Source organism: Neoarius graeffei, chromosome 14, assembly GCF_027579695.1.
Source record: "Neoarius graeffei isolate fNeoGra1 chromosome 14, fNeoGra1.pri, whole genome shotgun sequence".
NCBI classification, from domain to species: Eukaryota; Metazoa; Chordata; class Actinopteri; order Siluriformes; family Ariidae; genus Neoarius; species Neoarius graeffei.
Genome location: NC_083582.1, coordinates 58,078,896 through 58,102,688, shown reverse-complemented (window position 1 = coordinate 58,102,688; position 23,793 = coordinate 58,078,896). Strand labels below are relative to the sequence as shown.

Here is a 23,793-nt window from a genome sequence, read left to right as displayed (position 1 = left end):
CCTTGTGGTCTCATCTCATCTCATCTCATCTCATCTCATCCGCTTATCTGGAGCCGGGTCGCGGAGGCAGCAGTCTGAGCATGGAAGCCCAAACTTCCTTCTCCCCAGACACCTCAGCCAGCTCCTCGGGAAGAACACCGAGGCGTTCCCAAGCCAGCCAAGAGGCATAGTCCCTCCAGCGTGTCCTGGGTCTTCCCCGGGGCCTCCTCCCGAGGGGACATGCCTGGAACACCTCCCCAGGGAGGCATCCAGGAGGTATCCGAAAGAGATGGCCGAGCCACCTCAGCTGATTCCTCTCGATCTGGAAGAGCAGTGGCTCTACTCCAAGCTCCTCCCGAGTGATTGTGCTTCTCACCCTATCTCTGAGGAAACGCCCAGCCACCGTGCAAAGGAAACTCATTTCAGCCACTTGTATCCGCGATCTTGTTCTTTCGGTTATTACCCAAAGCTCATGACCATAGGTGAGAGTCGGAATGTAGATCGACCAGTAAATCGAGAGCTTCACCTTTTGGCTCAGCTCCTTCTTCACCACGATGGACTAGTAAAGTGACTGCATCACTGCGGAGGCTGCACCGATCTGCCTGTTGATCTCACGCTCCATCCTTCCCTCACTCGTGAACAAGATCCCAAGATACTTAAACTCCTCCACTTGAGGCAGGACTTCTCCACCAACCTGGAGAGGGCAAGCCACCCTTTTCCGGTCGAGAACCATGGCCTCGGACTTGGAGGTGCTGATTCTCATCCCAGCCACTTCACACTCGACTGCAAACCGCCCCAGTGCATGTTGAAGGTCCTGGTTTGAAGAAGCCAACAGGACATCTCATCTCATTATCTCTAGCCGTTTTATCCTGTTCTACAGGGGCACAGGCAAGCTGGAGCCTATCCCAGCTGACTATGGGTGAAAGGCGGGGTACACCCTGGACAAGTCGCCAGGTCATCACAGGGCTGACACATAGACACAGATAACTATTCACACTCACATTCACACCTACGGTCAATTTAGAGTCACCAGTTAACCTAACCTGCATGTCATTGGACTGTGGGGGAAACCAGAGCACCCGGAGGAAACCCACGCAGACATGGGGAGAACATGCAAACACTGCACAGAAAGGCCCTCATTGGCCACAGGGCTCGAACCTGGACCTTCTTGCTGTGAGGCGACAGCACTAACCACTACACCATCATGCCACCCACAGGACAACATCATCCACAAAAAGCAGAGATGAAATCCTGTGGTTCCCAAACAGGACTCCCTCCAACCCCTGGCTGTGCCTAGAAATTCTATCCATAAAAATTATGAACAGAACCGGTGACAAAGGGCAGCCCTGCCGGAGTCCAACATGCACTGGGAACAGGTCTGACTTACTGCCGGCAATGTGAACCAGACTCCTGCTCCATTCGTACAGGGACTGGACAGCCCTTAGCAAAGAGCTCCAAATCCCATACTCCCAAAGCACCCCCCACAGAATACCACAAGGGACATGGTCAAATGCCTTCTCCAGATCCACAAAGCACATGTGGACTGATTGGGCAAACTCCCATGAACCCTCGATCACCCTATGAAGAGTATAGAGCTGGTCCAGTGTTCCACGACTAGGACAAAAACCGCATTGTTCCTCCTGGATCCGAGGTTCAACTATCGGCTGAATTCTCCTCTCCAGTACACTGGAGTAAACCTTCCCGGGGAGGCTGAGAAGTGTGATTCCCCTATAATTGGTGCACACTCTCCTGTCCCCTTTCTTGAAAAGAGGGACCACCAACCCGGTCTGCCACTCCAGAGGCACTGTCCCCAACCGCCACGCGATGTTGCAGAGGCGTGTCAGCCAAGATAGCCCCACAACATCCAGAGACTTGAAATACTCAGGGCGGATCTCATCCACCCCCAGTGCCTTGCCACCGAGGAGCTTGAAAACCACCTCAGTGACTTTGGCTTGGGTAATGGACGAGTCCACCTCTGAGTCATCAGCCTCCACTTCCTCAATGGAAGACGTGATGATGGGATTGAGGAGATCCTCAAAGTATTCCTTCCACCGCCCGACAATATCCCCAGTCGAGGTCAACAGCTCCCCACCCACACTGTAAACAGTGTTGGCAGAGTACTGCTTCCCCCTCCTGAGGCGCTGGATGGTTTGCCAGAATTTCTTCGAGGCCGACCGATAGTCCTCCTCCATGGCCTCACCGAACTCCTCCCAGTTCCGAGTTTTTGCCTCCGTAACTGCCCAAGCTGTGGCACACCTGGCCTGCTGATACCCATCAGCTGCCTCAGGAGTCCCGGAGGCCAACATGGCCCGATAGGACTCCTTCTTCAGCTTGACGGCATCCCTTACTTCCAATGTCCACCACTGGGTTCGGGGATTGCCACCATGACAGGCACCAGAGACCTTGCGGCCACAGCTCCAAACAGCCGCGTCAATAATGGAGGCAGAGAACATGGTCCACTCAGACTCAATGTCCCCCACCTCCCTCGGGAGCTGGGAGAAGCTCTCCCGGAGGTGGGAGTTAAAGACCTCCCCGACAGAGTGCTCGGCCAGACGTTCCCAGCAGACCCTCACCATACAGTACGTTTGGGCCTTCCAGGTCTGTCTGGCTTCCTCCTCTGCCAGCGGATCCAACTCACCACCAGGTGGTGATCAGTTGACAGCTCAGCCCCTCTCTTCACCCGACCAGGCATGTCTTGTCTTGGACACTCGGGTCTTGGACACTTGGGTGACCTTGTGGTCATTTCATTTAATTCTACTTTCATGATTACACTTAGATTTTACTGGTTAAATTCAGAATTGGGTGGCACAGTGGTGTAGTGGTTAGCACTGTCACCTCACAACAAGAAAGTCCTGGGTTCGAGCCCAGCAGCCGGTGAGGGCCTTTCTGTGTGGAGTTTGTATGTTCTCCCCGTGTCTGCGTGGGTTTCCTCCGGGTGCTCTGGTTTCCCCCATAGTCCAAAGACATGTAGGTTCATTGATGGCTCTAAATTGACTGCAGGTGTGAATGGTTGTTTGTCTCTATGTGTTAGCCCTGCAATAACCTGGCGACTTGCCCAGGGTGTACCCCGCCTCTCACCCATAGTCAGCTGGTATAGCCTCCAGCTTGGCTGTGACCCTGTAGAACAGGATAAGTGGCTATAGATAATGGAAGGGTGGATGGAATTCAGAATTGCATTTTTAGCACTGACTAGGTTTTACTTTGGGAAGTATACTTTTGTTCACAGTAGAAAGATATTTAAGTAGAAGTTAGATTTTTCTGTAAACTAAGTGCCTCTGACAGTATCCTTTATCCATCAAAAATGTCCTCTCCGGAAAACATTCACCATATGGCAAGGTTGTAAATGATTTTTAAGAAAATATTTGTCTCTTTTGAAGCAGATTACTCTGTTGTTTCACAGTAAAAAAAAAAAAAAACAGGAGTTGAAAGAGATACAAGACACATTTGCAGCAGAGCTTCACATGTGGTTGAAATGCGAGTCCATCAAAAAGTGCCCTCTCTGGAAATCCACAAGGATCATCACCACTTCAGTTGTTATTACAGTTACCACCATGTAAAACACTGCTGCACAGTACTTGAACATTTGTACTTAAAATCACATACATTTCAACAGTTTTTCACTTTGTATACCTTACTCATGTGGACTTTAAGAAAGTAGGTCAATTTTAGAAATACACTATAGGCTTTACATTACATTGTATATATTGTCCACAAGTAACATGAACAGTATATGACCTGTAGCTCTGTGCAATTTCCATCCCAAAATGTAATTTTTAGCAGCAGAGAAACCCAAAAATCTGAGGTTTGATTTTTGGAGTGTTGTGGACCTGAAAAGAATACCCTGATTGTGAAATAGCACAATAAAGCAAGAGCATGTTTTTAGACACCACAAAAAATTTCTTTGCTATGATGAAAAGCTAATGAGCAGATTTAAATTTCCAAGAACTATTCTCTTGGAGCTGTGTGTTAAGTTAGTCTCAGGTTTAGAGACACTAGTGTGCAGTACCTGTCCACTGACAGGGCTTAACCTCTGGGTGGATCGGGGATATCCAAGCCATCCTTAACCCTTTGATGCAAAACATATGCACACCCCTTCTAATGCACAATATGGGTCAAAAATGACCCGCATTCATTTTCCAGGTTATTTAATGCTGACTGAGTTTTTCTTTGCTCTGTCTTTTGAAATCAATTTATTTTATGATTGAATACTCCAAGTATTCTTTAAATATCTTGTTTTTAATTACCACAAATCATTAATTTAATTTTTTCTTTCCTACTTTATGAACAAAAATACTTTTTATATTACTACACATGGATCATCCAAGTGTGATTTAAAATTAAATGTCTTAATACTATAATAATAATTTGTTTCAAGTAATTACTTTAGCAGTGAATGGGGCCAGTTATTTATTTATTAACTATGTAGTTAGCTAAGCCAACTACAATAAAATTAGCTAACTAAAGTAGAATATGTCAACAGTTAGGTAGCTAATAGTAATTACTTGTAACTTTCTGACAAGTAATCTACTCACTCTCAAGGTAACCTAAACATAATCCATTTTTTTCTAAGGTAATGTTAGAACAATTGAAAAACATTACTTACATGTATTAGGTGGGCAAAGGGCGCTGTGCTGAGCTGTGAAATGTCTGACACAAGCACAATTCACAGTTCCCACCAAACGCTGTAGTAAATGCATGCGGGTCATTTCTGACCCATGTGTGTAAACTTGATGTAGAATTACAAAAGCTGTGCTTGTTCATAACTTAAGAAAGGAAAAATAAAAATGATGATTTGTGCTAAACAAAAACAAGATATTTACTGCATATTTGGAAAAGTAAATGACAAAATGAATTTATTTCAAAAGCATATCATAGAAACACTCAGCCATACATGAAATAAACTGGAAAATGAATGCAGGTTGTTTTTGACCCATGTTGTGCATTAGAAGGGTAGTGATACAAAAAGGGTTTTTATTCAAAAAGTAAGAAAGGAAAAATAAAATAAGGATGTATGATGATCAAAAACAAGTTAATTGAGGAATACCTTGAATACTGAATAATGGAATTAATTTATTGCAAAGATATAGAAGATAAAAACTCAGCCGGGTCACTTTTGACCCATGTTTTGCATCAAAGGGTTAAGCACCATCATCAGCCATATTGGTTGGCACAATTAAACTGACAAGTTGGTACATCAGAGTTCCTTATATGGTGGGTGAACAGGCCAACAGTAAAGCACAATCAAAAGCAATATCTCATCTCATTATCTCTAGCCGCTTTATCCTTCTACAGGGTCGCAGGCAAGCTGGAGCCTATCCCAGCTGACTACGGGCGAAAGGCGGGGTACACCCTGGACAAGTCGCCAGGTCATCACAGGGCTGACACATAGACACAGACAACCATTCACACTCACATTCACACCTACGGTCAATTTAGAGTCACCAGTTAATCTAACCTGCATGTCTTTGGACTGTGGGGGAAACCGGAGCACCCGGAGGAAACCCACGCGGACACGGGGAGAACATGCAAACTCCACACAGAAAGGCCCTCGCCGGCCCCGGGGCTCGAACCCAGGACCTTCTTGCTGTGAGGCGACAGCGCTAACCACTACACCACCGTGCCGCCTCAAAAGCAATATAATTCTTTAAATGAACAAGTCATTTTTTATTCCCAAACCCACAGAGAGAACAGAAGAGATGCTTTAATGACTGCCTCTCTCACTCCATTCTGCTTAAAGTGCAATGCAATGGCACTGTCTGAATGTGTTAGGTGGGACACTGCTTCAGGTGGGAGACTGCTATACCAACTATACAAAAACCTACCAGGCTGTAAGAGCATGTACTGTGCCCCAAAACATGGCACAGCAGGATAGGCTCCCGGTCCTCATCTCCCCAACCAACAACTTGATTAACTGATTCTGTGTGAGACTCTGTGAGTACTTCATGTATCGAATGTGAATAGCTGTGACCAGTGCAAAGGTTTATTTTTATCAAGCTTTTTTACTGTCATTTGTATTTCAGACATAATCCCTTTTATTTTGTTTAGTTCATTTATCAAATTTTAAATAGAGGTAAATGTGTCCCTTTGTCTCGCTCTCTGACACAACGACAATGCTACCTCAATGCACCATTGTCAATGCCACCTCAATCAAAAACAAATGGGACACCATACATTTAAATATGTATGAGTTAATCTGCATTGATTATTTCTGCATATTTGTGGTCGGTAACCCAGCAGAAGAGGAGGGTTTTTCACCTGTGTATGTTTTCAAGCAAAATGTGATTTATAAAGCAGAAATATCATGCAGATGTGCATACAAAAGGCTTTATAAATGAGATTTTTTTTGTTTTTGTCCATATTTGCATACTTTCACTCCAGAATCCATGCAAAGTTTAATAAATAAGGCCCTTGATCAACAAATGATGACACAATTCCCCATCTGTTAAAAAAAAATCTCTGAATGTAAGAAAATGCATATTCATAAAGCAACAGGTCTTCCTTTGAGAACTTTGGTCTGACTCAGGCCCTGTCCACACGGCAACAGATTCAGGTGAATCTGATAAAATTGTTTATCGTTTCGGCCTGGCATCCACACGGCACCGGCGTTTTGGGTGCCCCAAAACGAAATCTTTTGAGAACGGGTTCCAGAATGGAAAAATCTGGCAATGGCACCGTTGCGAAGTCGTCTGGATGAGTAGAACGGATTTGTTTACAATGACGTCACAACCACATGACTGTCAGTGCTTCACGCCGGGTAGAAGTGTAACAAACTCGATGCGAGTTGTCAAGAAATCCTATAACTTGGTTCATGAAATGCGCTTACAAAATATTTTCACTGTGAATATTTATTGTGTAATGGTGCAAAGTGAGAGAGAGAGAGAGAGAGAGAGAGAGAGAGAGAGAGAGAATAGACCTTAGGGCAGAGTCTTTAGTCCAAACACTGCGGAAGCAGTACCAAACCGCGCACCGCCCATGCGCTTTCCAAAAACAATCCCGCCAGCAAAAATAGGAAAAAAAAGGAGCGATCTCACCTCTTCAGATGTTGGTTTAAGTCCGACAATACATTCCTCAAAAAGGGCGTAGAAGAACAAAGTAATCAATGAACGTGTAGCATTCAATTTATTCCGGACCATTAACCTCCTAAGGCCCAAGCTGTTTTTTTTACATGCATTTTTTATTTCTCTTTGCTATTTGGGCTTATTAGAACCTGATTAGAATAAAAACTAAGCATCATCTTTTGATAAGATGTACTTTTAGAGAAAAAGTATGTCCACATATGTGGATTCTTGTTCCGAATTTCTAAAAAGTGCTGTCCACGCATGTGACCGCTAAGCCCTAGGAGGTTAAAGAATTCTGGAGGATATCAGAATGTTGGCGTACCGGCTTCCATCTACCCCCATTCATTCCTCTTTCTGCATCTTTCGTTTTACGCTACTGATTAATAATCAAAACTTTATGTGGCTGATGCTACAGAAGAAGGGGTTTATGCGCATGCGTCTACTTCTTCTATTGTTCTGGTGTCTCCGATAGGACCATCTTACAGCCCACGTAGAGGTGTGGCATGTGTATTGCATCGTTTTCAGCAAGCGTTGTGTTGCCATATATACCTGATATTTTACTGATCCGTTGCCCATGTGGACACGATATTTTTAAACAAAAATCTCGTTGCCGTTGTCATGTGGATGTAGCCTCATTCTTTCAGATGACATGTAGTGAGAAGGGAACGTGATTTTGGAAACTATTACTTGAGTCCCATTTCCGCCTCCTCATAGATTTTATGCTGTCTATGTTTGGACGCAGGGCGGCACGGTGGTGTAGTGGTTAGCGCTATCACCTCACAGCAAGAAGGTCCAGGTTCGAGCCCCATGGCCGACGAGGGCCTTTCTGTGTGGAGTTTGCATGTTCTCCCCGTGTCCGCGTGGGTTTCCTCCGGGTGCTCTGGTTTCCCCCACAGTCCAAAGACATGCAGGTTAGGTTAACTGGTGACTCTAAATTGACCGTAGGTGTGAATGTGAGTGTGAATAGTTGTCTGTGTCTATGTGTCAGCCCTTTGATGACCTGGCGACTTGTCCAGGGTGTACCCCGCCTTTCGCCCGAAGTCAGCTGGGATAGGCTCCAGCTTGTCTGTGACCCTATAGAAGGATAAAGCAGCTAGAGATAATGAGATGAGATGAGATAAGATGAGATGAGATGAGATGAGATGAGATGAGATGAGATGAGATGAGATGAGATGAGACGAGATGAGATGAGATGTTTGGACGCATTTAGTACATCTGTGAAAACAATGTCACAATGATGAAATACATCAACTACAAAATGAACCAGAGCAACAGATGAAACTCTCTGTCAGCTCATGCAAAATGGTGGTTCAAATGTTGAAACTGACACTTGGCCTTATTTATGGATTTATTTTAATAAAGTGTGTAAAGGGTGTTAATGTCTTCGTAAGTCAAACAGAATTAAGCATTTCTGCCAGATTTCCAAAAGTTTTCTTCATACTCATATGCATATGTTGATGAATGCCAGTCACCTATAAAGCGTAAGGCATGTGCACACCACAACTCATTTTATTTAGTGATGTGACATGGTGGGGCGGCACGGTGGTGTAGTGGTTAGCACTGTCGCCTCACAGCAAGAAGGTCTGGGTTCAAGCCCCGTGGCCAGCGAAGGCCTTTCTGTTTGCATGTTCTCCCCGTGTCCGCGTGGGTTTCCTCCGGGTGCTCCGGTTTCCCCCACAGTCCAAAGACATGCAGGTTAGGTTAACTGGTGACTCTAAATTGACTGTAGGTGTGAATGTGAGTGTGAATGGTTGTCTGTGTCTATGTGTCAGCCCTGTGATGACCTGGCAACTTGTCCATAGTGTACCCTGCTTTTCACCTGTAGTCAGCTGGGATAGGCTCCAGCTTGCCTGCGACCCTGTAGAACAGGATAAAGCGGCTAGAGATAATGAGATGAGATGTGACATGGTGATTCGGTGGCACGGTGGTGTAGTGGTTAGCACTGTCACCTCACAGCAAGAAGGTTCTGAGTTTGAGCCCAGCAACCAACGGGGGCCTTTCTGCGTGGAGTTTGCATGTGTCTGCATGGGTTTCCTCCGGGTGCTCCGGTTTCCCCCACAGTCTAAAGACATGCAGGTTCGGCTAATTGTTGGCTCTAAATTGACCATAGGTATGAATGTGACTGTGAATGGTTGTGTATCTCTGTGTGTCAGCCCTGCAATGATCTGGCGACTTGTCCAGGGTGTACCCCGCCTCTCATCCGTAGTCAGCTGGGATAAGCTCCAGCTTGCCCGCGACCCTGCACAGGATAAACGGTTACAGATGATGGATGGATGGACATGGTGATTTACAGTGTATATAAACAGTCGACACAACTAACTGCAGGGTTTTGTGATGTAAAAAATGAAACGAATATAAATCAAGTCAGATCTTTTTCTAATTCTCCTAAAATGAATTTACACAAACTCAGAAGCTCTTATAGGACATGAACATTTTTTTTAAATAACAGAACTATAATGAATACCAAATTTCGTGTGCAAATGCTCCTGTGAACAATTCACGATTAAATTTGTCTATTAAATCTATTTCCTTGATTGTGTGTCAGCAGGGGAGGCCACAAGTTTCTCATTAAGACAATGAGCCACATTTAGGAGAGACTAATCATTAATTTCTGTCAACAGGGATTTGAGACTGCACTTTGAGAGAAATGTTGCTTAACTTAGTGTTGGTGTTTAATTGAACATGTCTGCATTTAATTGTATTCAAGACACCCCATTGTGCAATGAGATTTCTGTGCAAAACATTTCTTCTTTTTAGTGTTAAGTAGCACGAATGCATGTTAATCACTTAACAAAGTTTTGAAAAAAATATAAGAAATAAGAATCAATAAGAAACTTCTAAGTGTATTAATCGATTTAATATTTAGTAACTTACAGTATCGGTCAAAAGTTTGAACACGCCTTCTAATTCAATGTATTTTTCTTTATTTGTATCAATTAAAAGTCACTTCATGTCTTAATGATGGATGTAATTTCTCTTTACTTAGTTGAGTGGTCCCTGACATAATATGGATTACTACAGTTGTAGAATTGGGCTATTTACTGTATTTTTATAATTTATTATTTACTGTTTGATCTCAAACACATTAAGAAGGCAAGAAATTGCGCTAATTAACTTTTGACGAGGCATCTGTTAATTGAAAAGCATTCCAGGTGACTACCTCATGAAGCTGGTTAAGATAATGCCAATAGCGTGCAAAGCGTCATCAAGGTAAACGCTGGCTACTTTGAAGAATCTAAAACATGAAACATGTTTATTTTTTTAATGCTTTATTTTTTACCACATAATTCCATACATGTTCCATGTGTTACTTCATAGTTTTGATGTCTTCAGTATTGTTGGGTGGCACGGTGGTGTAGTGGTTAGCACGGTTGCCTCACAGCAAGAAGGTTCTGGGTTCAAACCCAGTGGCCGGCAAGGGTCTTTCTGTGTGGAGTTTGCATGTTCTCCCCGTGTCTGCGTGGGTTTCCTCTGGGTGCTCCAGTTTCCCCCACAATCCAAAGACATGCAGTTAGGTTGATGTGGGGCAGCCTTGGGCTGAGGTGCCCTTGAGCAAGGTACCAAACCCCCGACTGCTCCCTGGGCGCTCTGAGCTGCCCACTGCTCTGGGTGTGTGTGCGCGTGTGTTCACTGCTTCAGATGGGTTAAATGCAGAGGATGAATTTCACTGTGCTTGAAGTGTGCTGGTTTCTTCTTCTTCTTGTTCTACAATGTAGAAAATAGTCACAATACAGAAAAAAAACCTATGAAAGAGTAGGTGAGTCCAAACTTTTGACTGGTACTGTCGTAAAATTCGTAACTTTAATATTTAGTGAATTTAGTGTGTGAAACTGTGGATCTGGCCCTCTTATAGTGTGGGTGAAAATCCACTGGCCTTCCTTACCATCAATGTGCCTATCCATGATGTATGCCTATATGCATAATCATTAGATAGCTAACATTTGCTCAAAGAACTAGCTAACCTGGTCTATGTTGTTAACTATTGCTGCAGCTATAAACTGTTAATATCTGTGCTGAAGCCTGGCATAATGCTAATTTATTGTTTATTTGACTCAACTAGCAAGTGTCCTGTATTGGATTTTGTACTTCGCAGATGATGCTAGCTGCTATCTACGCCAGTGAGACCTGGAAGCGTACAGCCCATGTAAGCAAAAAGCTGGATGTCTTTCACCAAAGAAGCCTGAAGAAGATCCTAAAAGTGAGACGGCAGGACTATGTTACAAATGAGGAAATATTGCGGCGGGCCAGATCACGACCTTTGGGTGAAATTGTCGCTGAAAGAAGACTACAGGCTCGCAGGCCATATCTTATGCCTGCCAGACCACCACCATGCAAAAACAGCCATAACATGGACACCACCAGTCAGCAAGAGAAGGAGGGGAAGGCCAAAGATCACATGGAGGAGGACTTTCCAGGAGGACCTAAAGAGAATGAACATCCCCTGGGAGAAGGCTGATGAAGCTGCGGCTGACAAATCTAAGTGGCGGAAACTTGCTGTCCAATGTGCCAATAGGCACAGGAGGACCTAAGTCTAAGTAAGTAAGTAAGTAAGTAAGATGATGCTAGCTAACGCATTATTAGCTTGAATGAGGTGATCTTAGGTCTTGTACAGAGATTGTTCAGAGTACCATGCTTATTATTCATTTCTGAAAGATATTTTTAAAGTCAAACATGAATATATTTTTGTTTACATTGATCTTCTATAATGTAAATGTACAGGTTTGTGTTTTCAATAGTGTGTTCAGCTATATATTTTTCTTAGTGCCAAACAAACGCTGCCATTTTCCAAATCTAACAAATGGATCAAACAGTTAACACCAAGGTGACATTTGCAGGTAGTGCAGGTGTTCAGACACTGCAGCTTGACTTCACACACATAAGAACTTTACAACTAAACAACTTTCATTTACACAGGTTCATTATCGTTTGTCTGCAAAACTAACTAGTTGCTGTTGATATGGGTGGTTCCACATCCACTGGGCGGTTTCAGGATGGCTTGAACATGTTCTCCTTACATTAAATGGATTGGGGTTTTGTACTGTTTGGAATGAAGAAGAACCATGGGTAATAGTTCTAGCAAAGTAGGTTTAATGTCAAAGCCTCCCATGAAGCATGGGTATTTTAGGTTTATGAAAGTGAAATCCAACAAAAACAAGGATTTTGATAAAGAGTTCTGCAAGTACAAAAGACAGCCTCACCTGTGGAGTGGATCCAGCAACAAAAGAAGTGACAACCCTGAGACTAGAACCAGACACGCAAACAAATGTGAGGAAACGTTTCGGACAAGGTTTGATCCCCGAATCACTGCAAGGTATCAACTACGTTATGCAGTTTAATTATGAATGTCATTAAATTTGTTATTTTTAATGTTGTATTGGCAAAAGTGTACCAGAACTAAACCATTCAGCATTATAATTACTTTCAGATCGATAAGAGGTATCATTCAACACCCTTTTCATCTAATCTATGCATGGTTTTATGTTTTAAGTGGATTTCTAAATGCATGTATCATTTTATGTTTTAATCTTCTCCTGGTATTACTGTCTGCAAAAATATGTTATGTCTTCATAATTGTAAGCCGCTTTCATATTTGTAAGCTGCTTCCCTACGCCTGCCCTCAGCTCAGTGTCATTTGTCAGGTAAATATGACTCCTAGGAATATGATTAAAACTGCCATACTTCGGTAACAGTTCACTTCACGGCAATTAGCAAAGTATTTAAAACTTGGGGATGTTGGATAATACTTTTCTTCCAGTCCTGGAAAATGTTTGAGAGCTTTTCAGTCAGGTAAATATGAGTTCCATAAAGCTACAAGACCCGTTAGGATAACTGTGCATTCAATACAAGAAGTGTGAATTGTAACAACCCAAGTGAAACTTATCTGAGCTTGTCATGTGAGTGTAGAAAAATAATCACCTTGGCATAGTGGTTAAATATTGCATTTGTAGGTGTTTCAATTAGAAATTTCAATTATTGACTACAACTACAGAATGTGTATAAGAAGTATTCATACCAATGGTTAATATTTTCCAGGTATGACATCAAGGCTCTGATTGGACGAGGAAGTTTCAGCCATGTGGTGCGTGTTGAGCACAGGTACACACACCAGCCCTTTGCTATCAAACTCTTGGAGGTCAGCAAGCACAAGTGTCGTGATACATGTCGTGTCGAACTTGGGATTCTGCAAAGGGTCCATCATGCTAACATCATCCGTCTGGTGGAGGTGTTTGAAAGTCCTCATCGTGTTTATCTTGTCCTTGAGCTGGCCACAGGAGGAGAGCTGCTGGAGCGTGTCGTTTCTCGAGGTTCCTTCACAGAGCGTGATGCCACCAAAGCACTTATCATGGTGTCCAAAGGACTAAGCTACATCCATGCACTGGGAGTAATTCACCGGGACCTGAAACCAGAAAACTTGCTGTACTACCATCCAGGGCAGGACTCACGCCTAATCATAACTGATTTTGGCCTTGCCTGCTGGAGTCAGAAAAGTCAGATGGTGGAATGTGATGATGTGGTAGCAGGGGGCAGTTGTGTAACTAGAATTGGTGAAGATGTTGCCAGTTGTTCTCGGTCAGACAGGGAAGATGATGGTGGGGCTGATGTTGCCGATAGTTGTGATATTGTAGAGAGGAAGGCTAAAGGTGCTGAAGATAATTGCAGCTTAGTAGATGATGGGAAAGCCAGAGATGAGAGCAGCCAGAGGACAGTTGTAATCATTAGAGGAGATGGGAGAAAAGATATGAATGGGATCAGCACAGCAGATGAAAGGGAAATAGATAAAAGCTTGGGGCTTGAAGGAATGGAATGGGGCAGTGATGGAGTGGTGGATGAGAGGACCAGTACTCGTAAATTTTCTAAGGGCATTAAAAGAACTCAAAATGCCTGCATCGAGGAACGCAAGATAGATGAGTTAAAGGCTTATAAACATACAAACCTCAAGATGGCAGAAAGAAGAGAAGACAGAGTTATTCAGAATATACAAATGCAGTTTTCAAATGACAAACCAAAAGAGAAAAGTCAAAATTATTGTGTTCACATTAGAAGAAGCAGAGCTGCTAGAAGCCATGACAAATCTACACACCTTCAGTGCAAAGTAAAGGAATATTCCAACATTAGTTCTGAAGACCAGAAGTCACATGACTGGGCACTGAGGACACTATGTGGTACCCCAGAATACCTGGCTCCTGAGATGGTGGCTGGTAGGACATATGGATATGAAGTGGACATGTGGGCCTTGGGTGTGATCTCCTACATCATTCTAAGTGGTTCCATGCCCTTCGAGCAGCGTAGCCGGCCTCGCCTTTTCACAGCCATTCTTAGAGGCAGCTACAGCTTCCATGGCCAAGTGAGTGTCATAATGTATGGTGTGTTGTCTCTTTCTCACTATCTCTTCAAGGTCTTCCCCATCTGTGTAAGAGAATAGCAAGGTCAGATGTGTGGAAGTGGGTCTGAGACATTGTAAATGCACACATGCTTATAGGTGTCATTATTCTATGGAGGCATTATTTTCATGATATTTGTTATGTCTGAAAAAAATCTAAGCTATAATCTGTGAAGTCCAGTGCAAGAAAAAACATGGAACAAATTAATTGTTTACTTTTAGTCTTTTCACACTCAAAATGCAGGATGTTATCAGTATACGTTTAATGCAATATTGCATCATTCAAACATGCAGCCTTGGACATAGACAGAATATGATGTAAAGCAAATTCCACATTATTGCATCTTAGATTTCCAACCCTTAAGTTTGTCTTCTCTCTACTTTTATTATATAGTTGGAGTATGCCGGTGATTGCTTTATAAATGGTTGTTTCCAGTGTCATCTGTGGCATGAATGGCCACAGATGACATTTTAGTTATTACTAAATGGATACACTTTCCAGAAACTTTTATTGTTCTTTCTCTTTGTTAACTTCTATTCTAACTTTCTTCTGATAATGCATTATGTCTGCTACTTTAAAACTTCTTAAGGCCTTGGGTGCTGGGAAGTGTGGCTCGCCAAGACAGACATACCCAAAATTAATCAAAAATAGTTCCACAATTATCAGGTCAATATACATAATCTTGCTCTCTATGGGTATGTAAGACCTCAGAAAATATATTTGCAGTGTCGGTAACATTGTGACTGTTACTATACCTGAGTAAATTGTGATAAACCAAAGGAGAAATTTATATTTTCTATCCTTGGCTAAAGTTTATTCTAGATTAGACAGTGGATAACACCACGATTGCAATTGCACAAAGATGCCACTTTTTCATTCAGTAACTCCTTGACAACAGCTGGACAATAAAACATAGAAATCTGACAAAGTACGTAGATACTACAAAAGTTTTCGTAAGTATAAAACTTACCAAAAAAATCCATTTTTTGTACTTTTTACTGGAAGTCAATTATAGTAGCATTCTATTGGACCCAGTACCAGGCCTGTAGGGTTTAAGAAATTAAAAGGTGTTCTAAAGTTAAGAGTAGCAATGTAATTTTAATACAAATGCATTATTCAGATTGGACTGACAATGTGTTCGAAACTAATACAAATATACAAATATGAGTAGAAAGGGAGTTTATTTGAGGCAGATCACATCAGGACTTGGATTCATTATGTCATAGCAAAGATACTTGAAGCTCATGGGACCAATAAGGAACACATTCATTAACATGAATGTGTAGTGACCCAAAGCTACTACTAGTTTGTTTATGTGGTGATATATATGTGGAGGACGGCCCCATGTGGACAGTTGAAAGTCACACTTGGAGGACGCTCTGGACACTAACAGTAATGCTTTTATGGCTAAGGACTACAGTTGACTTGCTAACTTTAGGACTGCAGTTGTCATGAACAGTTTTGCACTCAATTTTCCATCAGTGAAGAGTTTATAACATCAACGAAACCGACTTCATGTTAAAACTGTTAATGTTATAGTCATGTTGTCTGTTGTTGCCCAAATGAGGATGGGTTCCCTTTTGAGTCTGGTTCCTCTCAAGGTTTCTTCCTCATGTCATCTGAGGGAGTTTTTCCTTGCCACCGTCACCACAGGCTTGCTCATTGGCGATAGATTAGGGATCAAATTAGCTGATGTTTTAAGTCGTTCAAATTCTGTAAAGCTGCTTTGCAACAATGTTTATTGTTAAAAGCGCTATACAAATAAACTTGAAACTTGATATTTTGGAAAACAAAGTCAACTAAAGTCATGAGAAAATTTATTTCATTCATTAGTTAAATAGTAAATTCATTAGGTAAATTTAGCTGTCGCCTAAGGGTTAGAGAAGCAGCTTTGGGACTAAAAGGTCGCCAGTTCAATTCCCTGGACCAGCAGAAATGACTGAAGTGCCCTTGAGCAAGGCACCTAACCCCCAACTGCTCCCCGGGCTGCTCTGGGTATGTTGTACGTCACTCTGGATAAGAGCGTCTGCTAAGTGCCTGTAATGTAATGTAATGTAAAATATCATGGGCATGTGCAAACAAAATAATAACTGCATAAGTGGGATTTAAAGAACAGTCCCATGTACATTTGTACACAGCAAAATCCCCAGTGTTGAATTAACACCCAGAGTGTTGATTTAGCACCCTACTGTGTTTATATGTGTCCAATTGGACACACTGAACTCTGAAAGTGTTAATTCAACACTGGGGAATTTGCTGTGTAGTTGAGACCAATTATGAATTGCTATGTAGAACTGTCAGAGACAGATTTCATTGACCATGCTGACAGTTTTGCAATTTCTACCCCTGGGGTTTTTCCAAAATTCCAGATTAAGTCTTGTGACTTTAGATATGAACCAGAATCCAGATACAGATGCAAATATGGAACACTAATTAGATACAGACTGTGGCATTGCTTTAAACTGCTTTTTGAGACTCAGTAAGATGTCATCTTCTTTCCCAGAAGTGTTTTGCCGTCTGTTGACAGATGAGCCGTTTCAGTAATTTCCGAGAAATACTCGGTCTCATCCTCGTAGATGTCTGTGTCAACCTTTCAAATATGTATATCCATTCTGATTATGCCTTTAAATTCCTGGGACATGTCAGTATGTCCAGACTTACTGTATATCACTTGTGTAACGACATATTTGCTATTCATTTCACTGGAGAAAAATGCTTTAAGGTGAATAACTGAATAACGTACTGAAAGTTTAAAGAGTTACCTGTGCAGAGGTGATTGTGTCAAACAGAAATGTAAATTACCTAAACTAGTGCCATTTATGTAGCTCTATTAGAGATGCAATTAAAAGACAGCTGCAAAGAGACAATAAAGCAGTAAGCTGGGACCAGTAAACAGCCGCATGTAAACAGGGCAAACAGTGTGTGTGCTGGTTTGTGTGTGGTCAGCTGTGTAAACACCCTTGATGTACCTGACACACACAAGCTCTCTCAGGTCTAGCCAGTACATTATCTCAGGTATAACCCCGAGACTTTGCCAGTGATGCTAGGAAGAACTTGAAGTGGATAACAGCAGAGGAAGTGCATAGAGGAGAAGAAAGGAAAAGTGAATTACCATAAGGCTTTTATCACCTCCTTCACACAACATGCTGAGACAAACTCACATACACAATTTCATTTCCACCTGAATGCTATGAAATAGTCGCTACGATGAATAGCGACGATGATGAATTGCTTTACTCTTGCAGAAAAAATAACATCAAACGCAGTTCTTTCATATTTCTTTACTCTAATAATGCATTTAATCTAATGATATCATTCACTGTTGTTCAAGCAGTCACTGCTTTATACACATTTCAGAAATGAAAGTAAGATTAAAATAAGAAAAAATCGCTCCAAAGTGAATAAAATAATAACGCTTATTTGTTATGTTGCGTATTTTAAGTCATTATGCTAAATTCTCTTTTATCGGTGAAAATCTTGATGTAAATATGTGAGCGTTGTGGTGATTAATTAAAACTACATAGCCTTTTTATGGTTAAACTATACATTTACACATTCACTAAGACCCTCATCTTAGATGCGAGTGGGGAGTCAAACTCTTGCGGTTACCAGAGGACTAGTCCCCCACTGTAACCTTAGCTATGTAATGGGCGAGAGGCCGAGGGCTATGGAAACGGAGATCGGCGCCGCCCTATGCGCCACATGGCATGGGAAGGACTTTGATTTTTGAAGACCCTCATCTCAGATCAGATATTTAAATTGATGAATGAGCAACCATCCAACAAGACAGAGAATGGTAGATGATGGACGAGCAGGCCAGAGTTAGTGACTCAGCTCTCTCAATGTTTTATTGATGTGAGATTTTTTTTTTTTCTCTATGCTTCTCAACAAGCATAATAATGGTGCTTGCCTTTGCTGGAGAAAAGACATAGAATGACTTATGGTTTTGTATTTTTCTCTCTAAAATTGGGCAGTGTGTGTGTGTGTGTGTGTGTGTGTGTGTGTGTGTGTGTGTGTGTGTGTGTGTGTGTGTGTGAGAGAGAGAGAGAGAGAGAGAGAGAGAGAGAGAGAGAGAGAGAGAATAAAGCCGGGCTCTTTGAATTCCATTCATCAGCAACAGACTTGCAATTGTCAATTTCATGGATGATTAATTGTCATCACTATGCAAGAGTGAGTGTTTGCACATGGGAATTCGTGTGTGTGTGTGTGTGTGTGTGTGTGTGTGTGTGTGTGTGTGTGTGTGTGTGTGTGAGAGAGAGAGAGAGAGAGAGAGAGAGAGAGAGAGAGAGAGAGATTTGTAAACTATACCTTTTTGCTTAGTGCAACTTTTCATGAGCATGTTTTCGGAGTGTATTACAAATGATGACTTAAATGTTTATGCTTGAGAGACCATATTTTATTACAGTATACAACATAAATTGTCTATATGGTCTTAAATGTCCCACCTACTATTTTCTCTATCAAAATATATAGAAAAGCTACCTTATGGGTTGAAGATGTACCTTATTGCCAGTACTCAATAAGGTAACACTTTACATCGCAGCCTGCTAATGACAAAGTCTACCTGTTAAAGTGAGACAGCCTTTCGATTTCATAAAATCGGTGAAATTTAGTTCCCTCTGAAATTTGGTCATTGTGATATGTTTATTTCTGCAATATCTCAGAAAAAAACAGGCCATTCTATGGCTAGGAAGTTATTTAATTTGAAGGGATTCCTGAGCAAATAATGTGCATGAAATCGCTCACTTCGCGCAGTCAAGCAGACAGAGGAAGTCCGTGTACGTATGCACAAGTTTACCTTCTTATTATTCTTTTCCTTCTTCTTTTGGGTTTTATGGCAGCTGGCATCCAGTGTTGCATTACTGCCATCTACAGGTTTACCTTGACCGTGCACTGACAGTTACATCATTTTTTCACTAAACGAACAGCTGATCACACCGAGGTGCTCACTGACCACCGATATTTATTAATTTGGTCCTGGGTTTCCTTTCCTTCATAACATAACATCTTTTCTTCTTGCTTTCTGTTACTGTAGTCGGTCTTTCACATTTCATTCATGTCCTCATTTTTCTCTCCTGTTTCAAATTTGTAGCCCACAATGCCTTGGGCGAACGGGGAAAGCTCACCACGTGATGCATGACGTAGTATCTTGAATTGGGTCATGGTGAAGCAGGAAAAAATAGTGGAGAATTTAGGCCCATGTGGCCCTAAATTAATTAATTGTTCTATTTTTAAAAAACTAATAAAATTAGAAGTCTGTGATTCAAATTCAGTAGCTTTCGGTCCACTAAACAAAAATAACTGAGTGTCAGGGAAAATTCTTTTTATGACCTAAACTTGAAAAATCTGAAAGGCAGTCTACCTTTAAGTAAGGCATAAAGGAAAAAAATAAGTAAGGAGTAGTAAAGGGTATTATTGTAGAAGTGCTAACTACTGGGCAATTTGCAAATATTTTACAAACAAAATACCTATTACTACAATTTTGAATTAATTGTACTTCTAAACAATTATAGGTTACTTAAAATTACTTAAGGGTATGATAGTATAAGTCAGTGGTTATTAAGTGGTTATTACTGGGTACGTCTACCATCATACGTGTAAGTAATTTTCAGTAACCGATAACTACATTTAGAAACACAATGAATTTGAAATAGTTGTTTCATTCCCTATTTGTAAACTGTTTGTAAATTTCCCAGTAATTACCCAGAGAAATTGAATTACTGTAAAACAAGGGCCATCAATTCCAATCTTTTACTGTTTGCTGATTTTCCTTCTCAAATTCTGCTTTACAACCATACAGTGTAGTAAGGTACATTATTTTTTTCACGGTGCGGTTTCTATCAAATCCTGCGCTCTGATTGGCTGGCGAGTGGGTCCGTATCCTACGGTACAGACCCCAGTTACGGACCCCAGTTACGGACTTCTGGCGACTTGCTCATTCACAACAACAACAAACATAGTAGCATTTTTTGTCAACATTTATCTTTTTTTTATAAGATTTATTTATAAGATTATCAAAAATCTTATACATTTTTGCCAGCATTTCTCAGGAAAATAGCATTAATTTTACAGCATGGATAGCGATAACGACAGTGTTCACAGCGAAAGCGAGTTTTACTACCCTGAGGAAGAAGAAATAAAATAAAACATTTCAGGAGAAAGCTAAAAACCTCTAACTTGCTAATGCCAAGCAAAAACATGGCTGAATCCTGAATGACTCCTATTTGTATAAATAGGGGACTACATAAGCAGCAAAATGTAGTTTTTTCCTGCCATGGAAGTGCACTTGTATACTGGGGAGGAAGCCATTTGCATTACAGCCGTGAATGAGGATTCAAAATAGCATTAATTTTACAGCATGGATAGCGATAACGACAGTGTTCACAGCGAAAGCAAGTTTTACTACCCTGAGGAAGACAAAATAAAAACATTTCAGGAGAAAGCTAAAAACCTCTAACTTACTAATGCCGAGCAAAAATATGGCTGAATCCTGAATGACTCAATTTTGTATAAATAGGGGACTACATAGACAGCAAAATGTAGTTTTTTCCTGCCATGGAAGTGCACTTGTATACCGAGGAGGAAGCCATTTGCATTATAGCCGTGAATGAGGATTCAAAATGGTGGCTCGGCCCGGTTTTCCCTTTCGGGCGCTCTCGTTTTCTGTTAGAATTTGGTAAAGAAAAAAATAAATATATTATTTACCAGCTTAAGGTCGGTCCGTATGGTGGAATACCATGACCTCGGCCTTGAATACTGACCTTGGCCCAGAGGGCCTCGCTCAGTACTTTCAAGACCTCGGTCACGGTATTTCACGATATGGACCTCCCAGCTGTAAATAACATATATATGGTTACTAATCCAGACCTTGTGTTAGTTTCCAGAAATATAACCATATGCATGAAGGTAAGAGGTATTCTCTGGTAGTTGTGGGTGTGTGACTGTGACATAATGTCCCACCTGACACTAAGATTAAAAGCAATGACTAATAGAGGTGCTTTAAGACCTAATTTGCCTTTTAATCAGCATTTAACTTTATGTGAGATGGCATAAAGTAGACAAGACAAGTAGACAACCTTTTCTTCAATGAATGCAAACACTATAGATACTACTACTCAAGATTGATATGTCTGGTAGAAAACCCATTTCAGGCTACATCCCAAACCACACACTACTGTTCTAAATTGTGTGCCACTGTTTTGGAATACTGTTTTTGGTATACTGTTTGGTACAGTGGTGGGTGGTATGGTGGTACAGCAAATAACATTTGACAGTGCATAGCCAGGGTCCTTTGTTCAATCCTGACTTGAGGTTACTTGCTGTCCGGAGCTCACATGTACTCCGTATGTCGATGTGGATTTCCTCTATATTATCCAGTTTCCTCACATCTCCCAAAAACATGCCAGTAGGTGGATTGACTAGCGTTAAATTGCCTCTGTATATGAATGAGTTTGTGCATGTTGCCCTGCAATGAACTGTCGTCTTTTCCAGTCTCATACCAGACTGGTGTATTACCATCTCACACACAGTGTTCCTGTTATAGACTTCAGATCCACCGTGACACTGACCAGGATAAAGTGTTTACTGAAGATGAATAGAATATTTAGTACAGTGATGTGTGATTTGTGAGGTAGCCTTATGATGTTTTTCTTTACATTCAAGTGACTATACTGTGATGATTACATTTGGCAATTAAATGGTCCAAATTACTCATGGTCCTCTTCAGTTGTCTTAGTACCCACAGGAAACATATCTGGTTCAAACCACCAGTTCAATCCCAGGTTTAGTCAGTGCAATAGAGGAGGACAGAAATGATTAAAAGTGCGGGTCCAGTCTAGTTCTACATTTAGGCCTGTTGCTTTATTCTTAAACAGCATTTTTTTTTTTTTACGTTAATGGCAAATAACCCTTATCCAGAGTGACATACAACATACCCAGAGCAGCCCGGGGAGCAGTTGGGGGTTCGGTGCCTTGCTCAAGCGTACTTCAGCTGGTCCAGGGAATCAAACCAGTAACCTTTTGGTCCCAAAGCTGCTTCTCTAACCATTAGGCCACTGCAGATTGTGAACTATTTATTAACTCTTTAGAGAAAAAAATTGAGAGAAATCACAGAATATTCAGAACTAGTGACATTTATTGACTAATGTTCCTACATTCAGATGGTGGCAAGGCGAGAATGCCACAGTGTGTATTGATGCTTGTGTGGTGAATCTAGGGTGAATCTCACATCTTATCATCCCTGCTTCATTTAAGTTGTAACACTGCTTGCATTCAGTGACATTTAAAAAAAAGCATCTCCTAGCTGATGTCAAATGAAGAGATGTTTTATATAGATATTTTTGAAGACCTGACCCTGTGGACTTGCTTAAAGAAACTGAAAAAACAAATGCTGCCGCAGCTACAGTTCATGTGAATCATTCGTGTTAGTGAGACCATTGATAAAATTTGAACTACTGGACTACTCACATTCAACAGATCTGATATGAGCAGTTGATAAATGAGCAGTGCAGTGTTCAGGCAGGTTTAGTCAGGGTTTCTCAGAATTTAAATGTTTATTTTTAAGGTAGAAAAAATTAATTACAGTAGGTAATTGCCAGCAGGACAAATTACCTGAGTTACTCTTGCCTACACCTTTCAATATTTGTTTAATGCGCTTGTTTCTTTTACACAAAATAAATACACCCAGTGCAGTCCATTACTTAACTGAGCTAATTATTTTGCACTTTATAACCTAAGTCAGCAATGTTAAAGCATAATGCTTTGGGATCTGCAAGGCCTTGTAAACTAATTAACACCTTTCTAACATCGTTCTCTGTCTTCCACCCAGCCATGGAGCTCAATCTCTAACCAGGCCAAAGATTTCATAGTGCGTCTGCTGAGTGTCAACCCTGAGCAACGAATGACTGCAGAGCAAGCTCTTAAACACCCCTGGCTGCTCAACAAGGCCGCCTGCTCCTCTAACACGAACCTCCATCGGCCGATATCACAAAATCTCCGTCAGCGGGCTTCACGCTCTTCCAATTATAGCTCCAGTTCACACTCCATCCCTGAGTCACAATCGATTATGACTTCTCAGTCACATTCACATCCTGATTCTAAACAAGTAGCTAGCATCAGATCTCAGCACAGTATGGCAGTGTCTGCTTAAAGCTCCTGTTCTGAGTCTATAAATAAGCACCAATCAAATCAGGTGAAGCCAAATTGGTAAGTTTGGTGTACCTTGGAAATAGCTCCAGCTACATGTAAATGCAGTGCTCTTCAAGTTACAGAAGTGTGTTCGTTTTTAATTTTAAATTTTTAAGTTCACCTCATAATACACACTTATGTGATTGTCAAGGGTTTAGTCATATTTAATTATCATGAATTCATTATAT

At 41.4% G+C, this 23,793-nt stretch overlaps 1 protein-coding gene across 1 annotated transcript; it reads left to right on the top strand.

Moving 5' to 3' along the window:
• The first annotated feature begins 12,166 nt into the window (after positions 1 to 12,166).
• On the top strand, positions 12,167 to 23,567 carry si:ch211-27e6.1 (serine/threonine-protein kinase H1 homolog). The gene is made up of 4 exons (XM_060938874.1): positions 12,167 to 12,348; positions 13,071 to 13,533; positions 14,125 to 14,382; positions 23,247 to 23,567. Exons 1-4 carry the CDS (start codon positions 12,167 to 12,169, stop codon positions 23,565 to 23,567), a joined length of 1,224 nt encoding a protein of 407 aa, XP_060794857.1.
• The last annotated feature ends 226 nt before the right edge of the window (positions 23,568 to 23,793 follow it).

Bases quoted from the DNA above. Each gene is read 5' to 3' on its own strand.
- si:ch211-27e6.1 (XM_060938874.1), top strand. From the start codon at position 12,167: ATGAAAGTGAAATCCAACAAAAACAAGGATTTTGATAAAGAGTTCTGC. The intron at 12,349-13,070 runs GTATCAACTACG...AATATTTTCCAG, and splicing joins GATCCCCGAATCACTGCAAG to GTATGACATCAAGGCTCTGA. The intron at 14,383-23,246 runs GTGAGTGTCATA...TCTTCCACCCAG, and splicing joins GCTACAGCTTCCATGGCCAA to CCATGGAGCTCAATCTCTAA.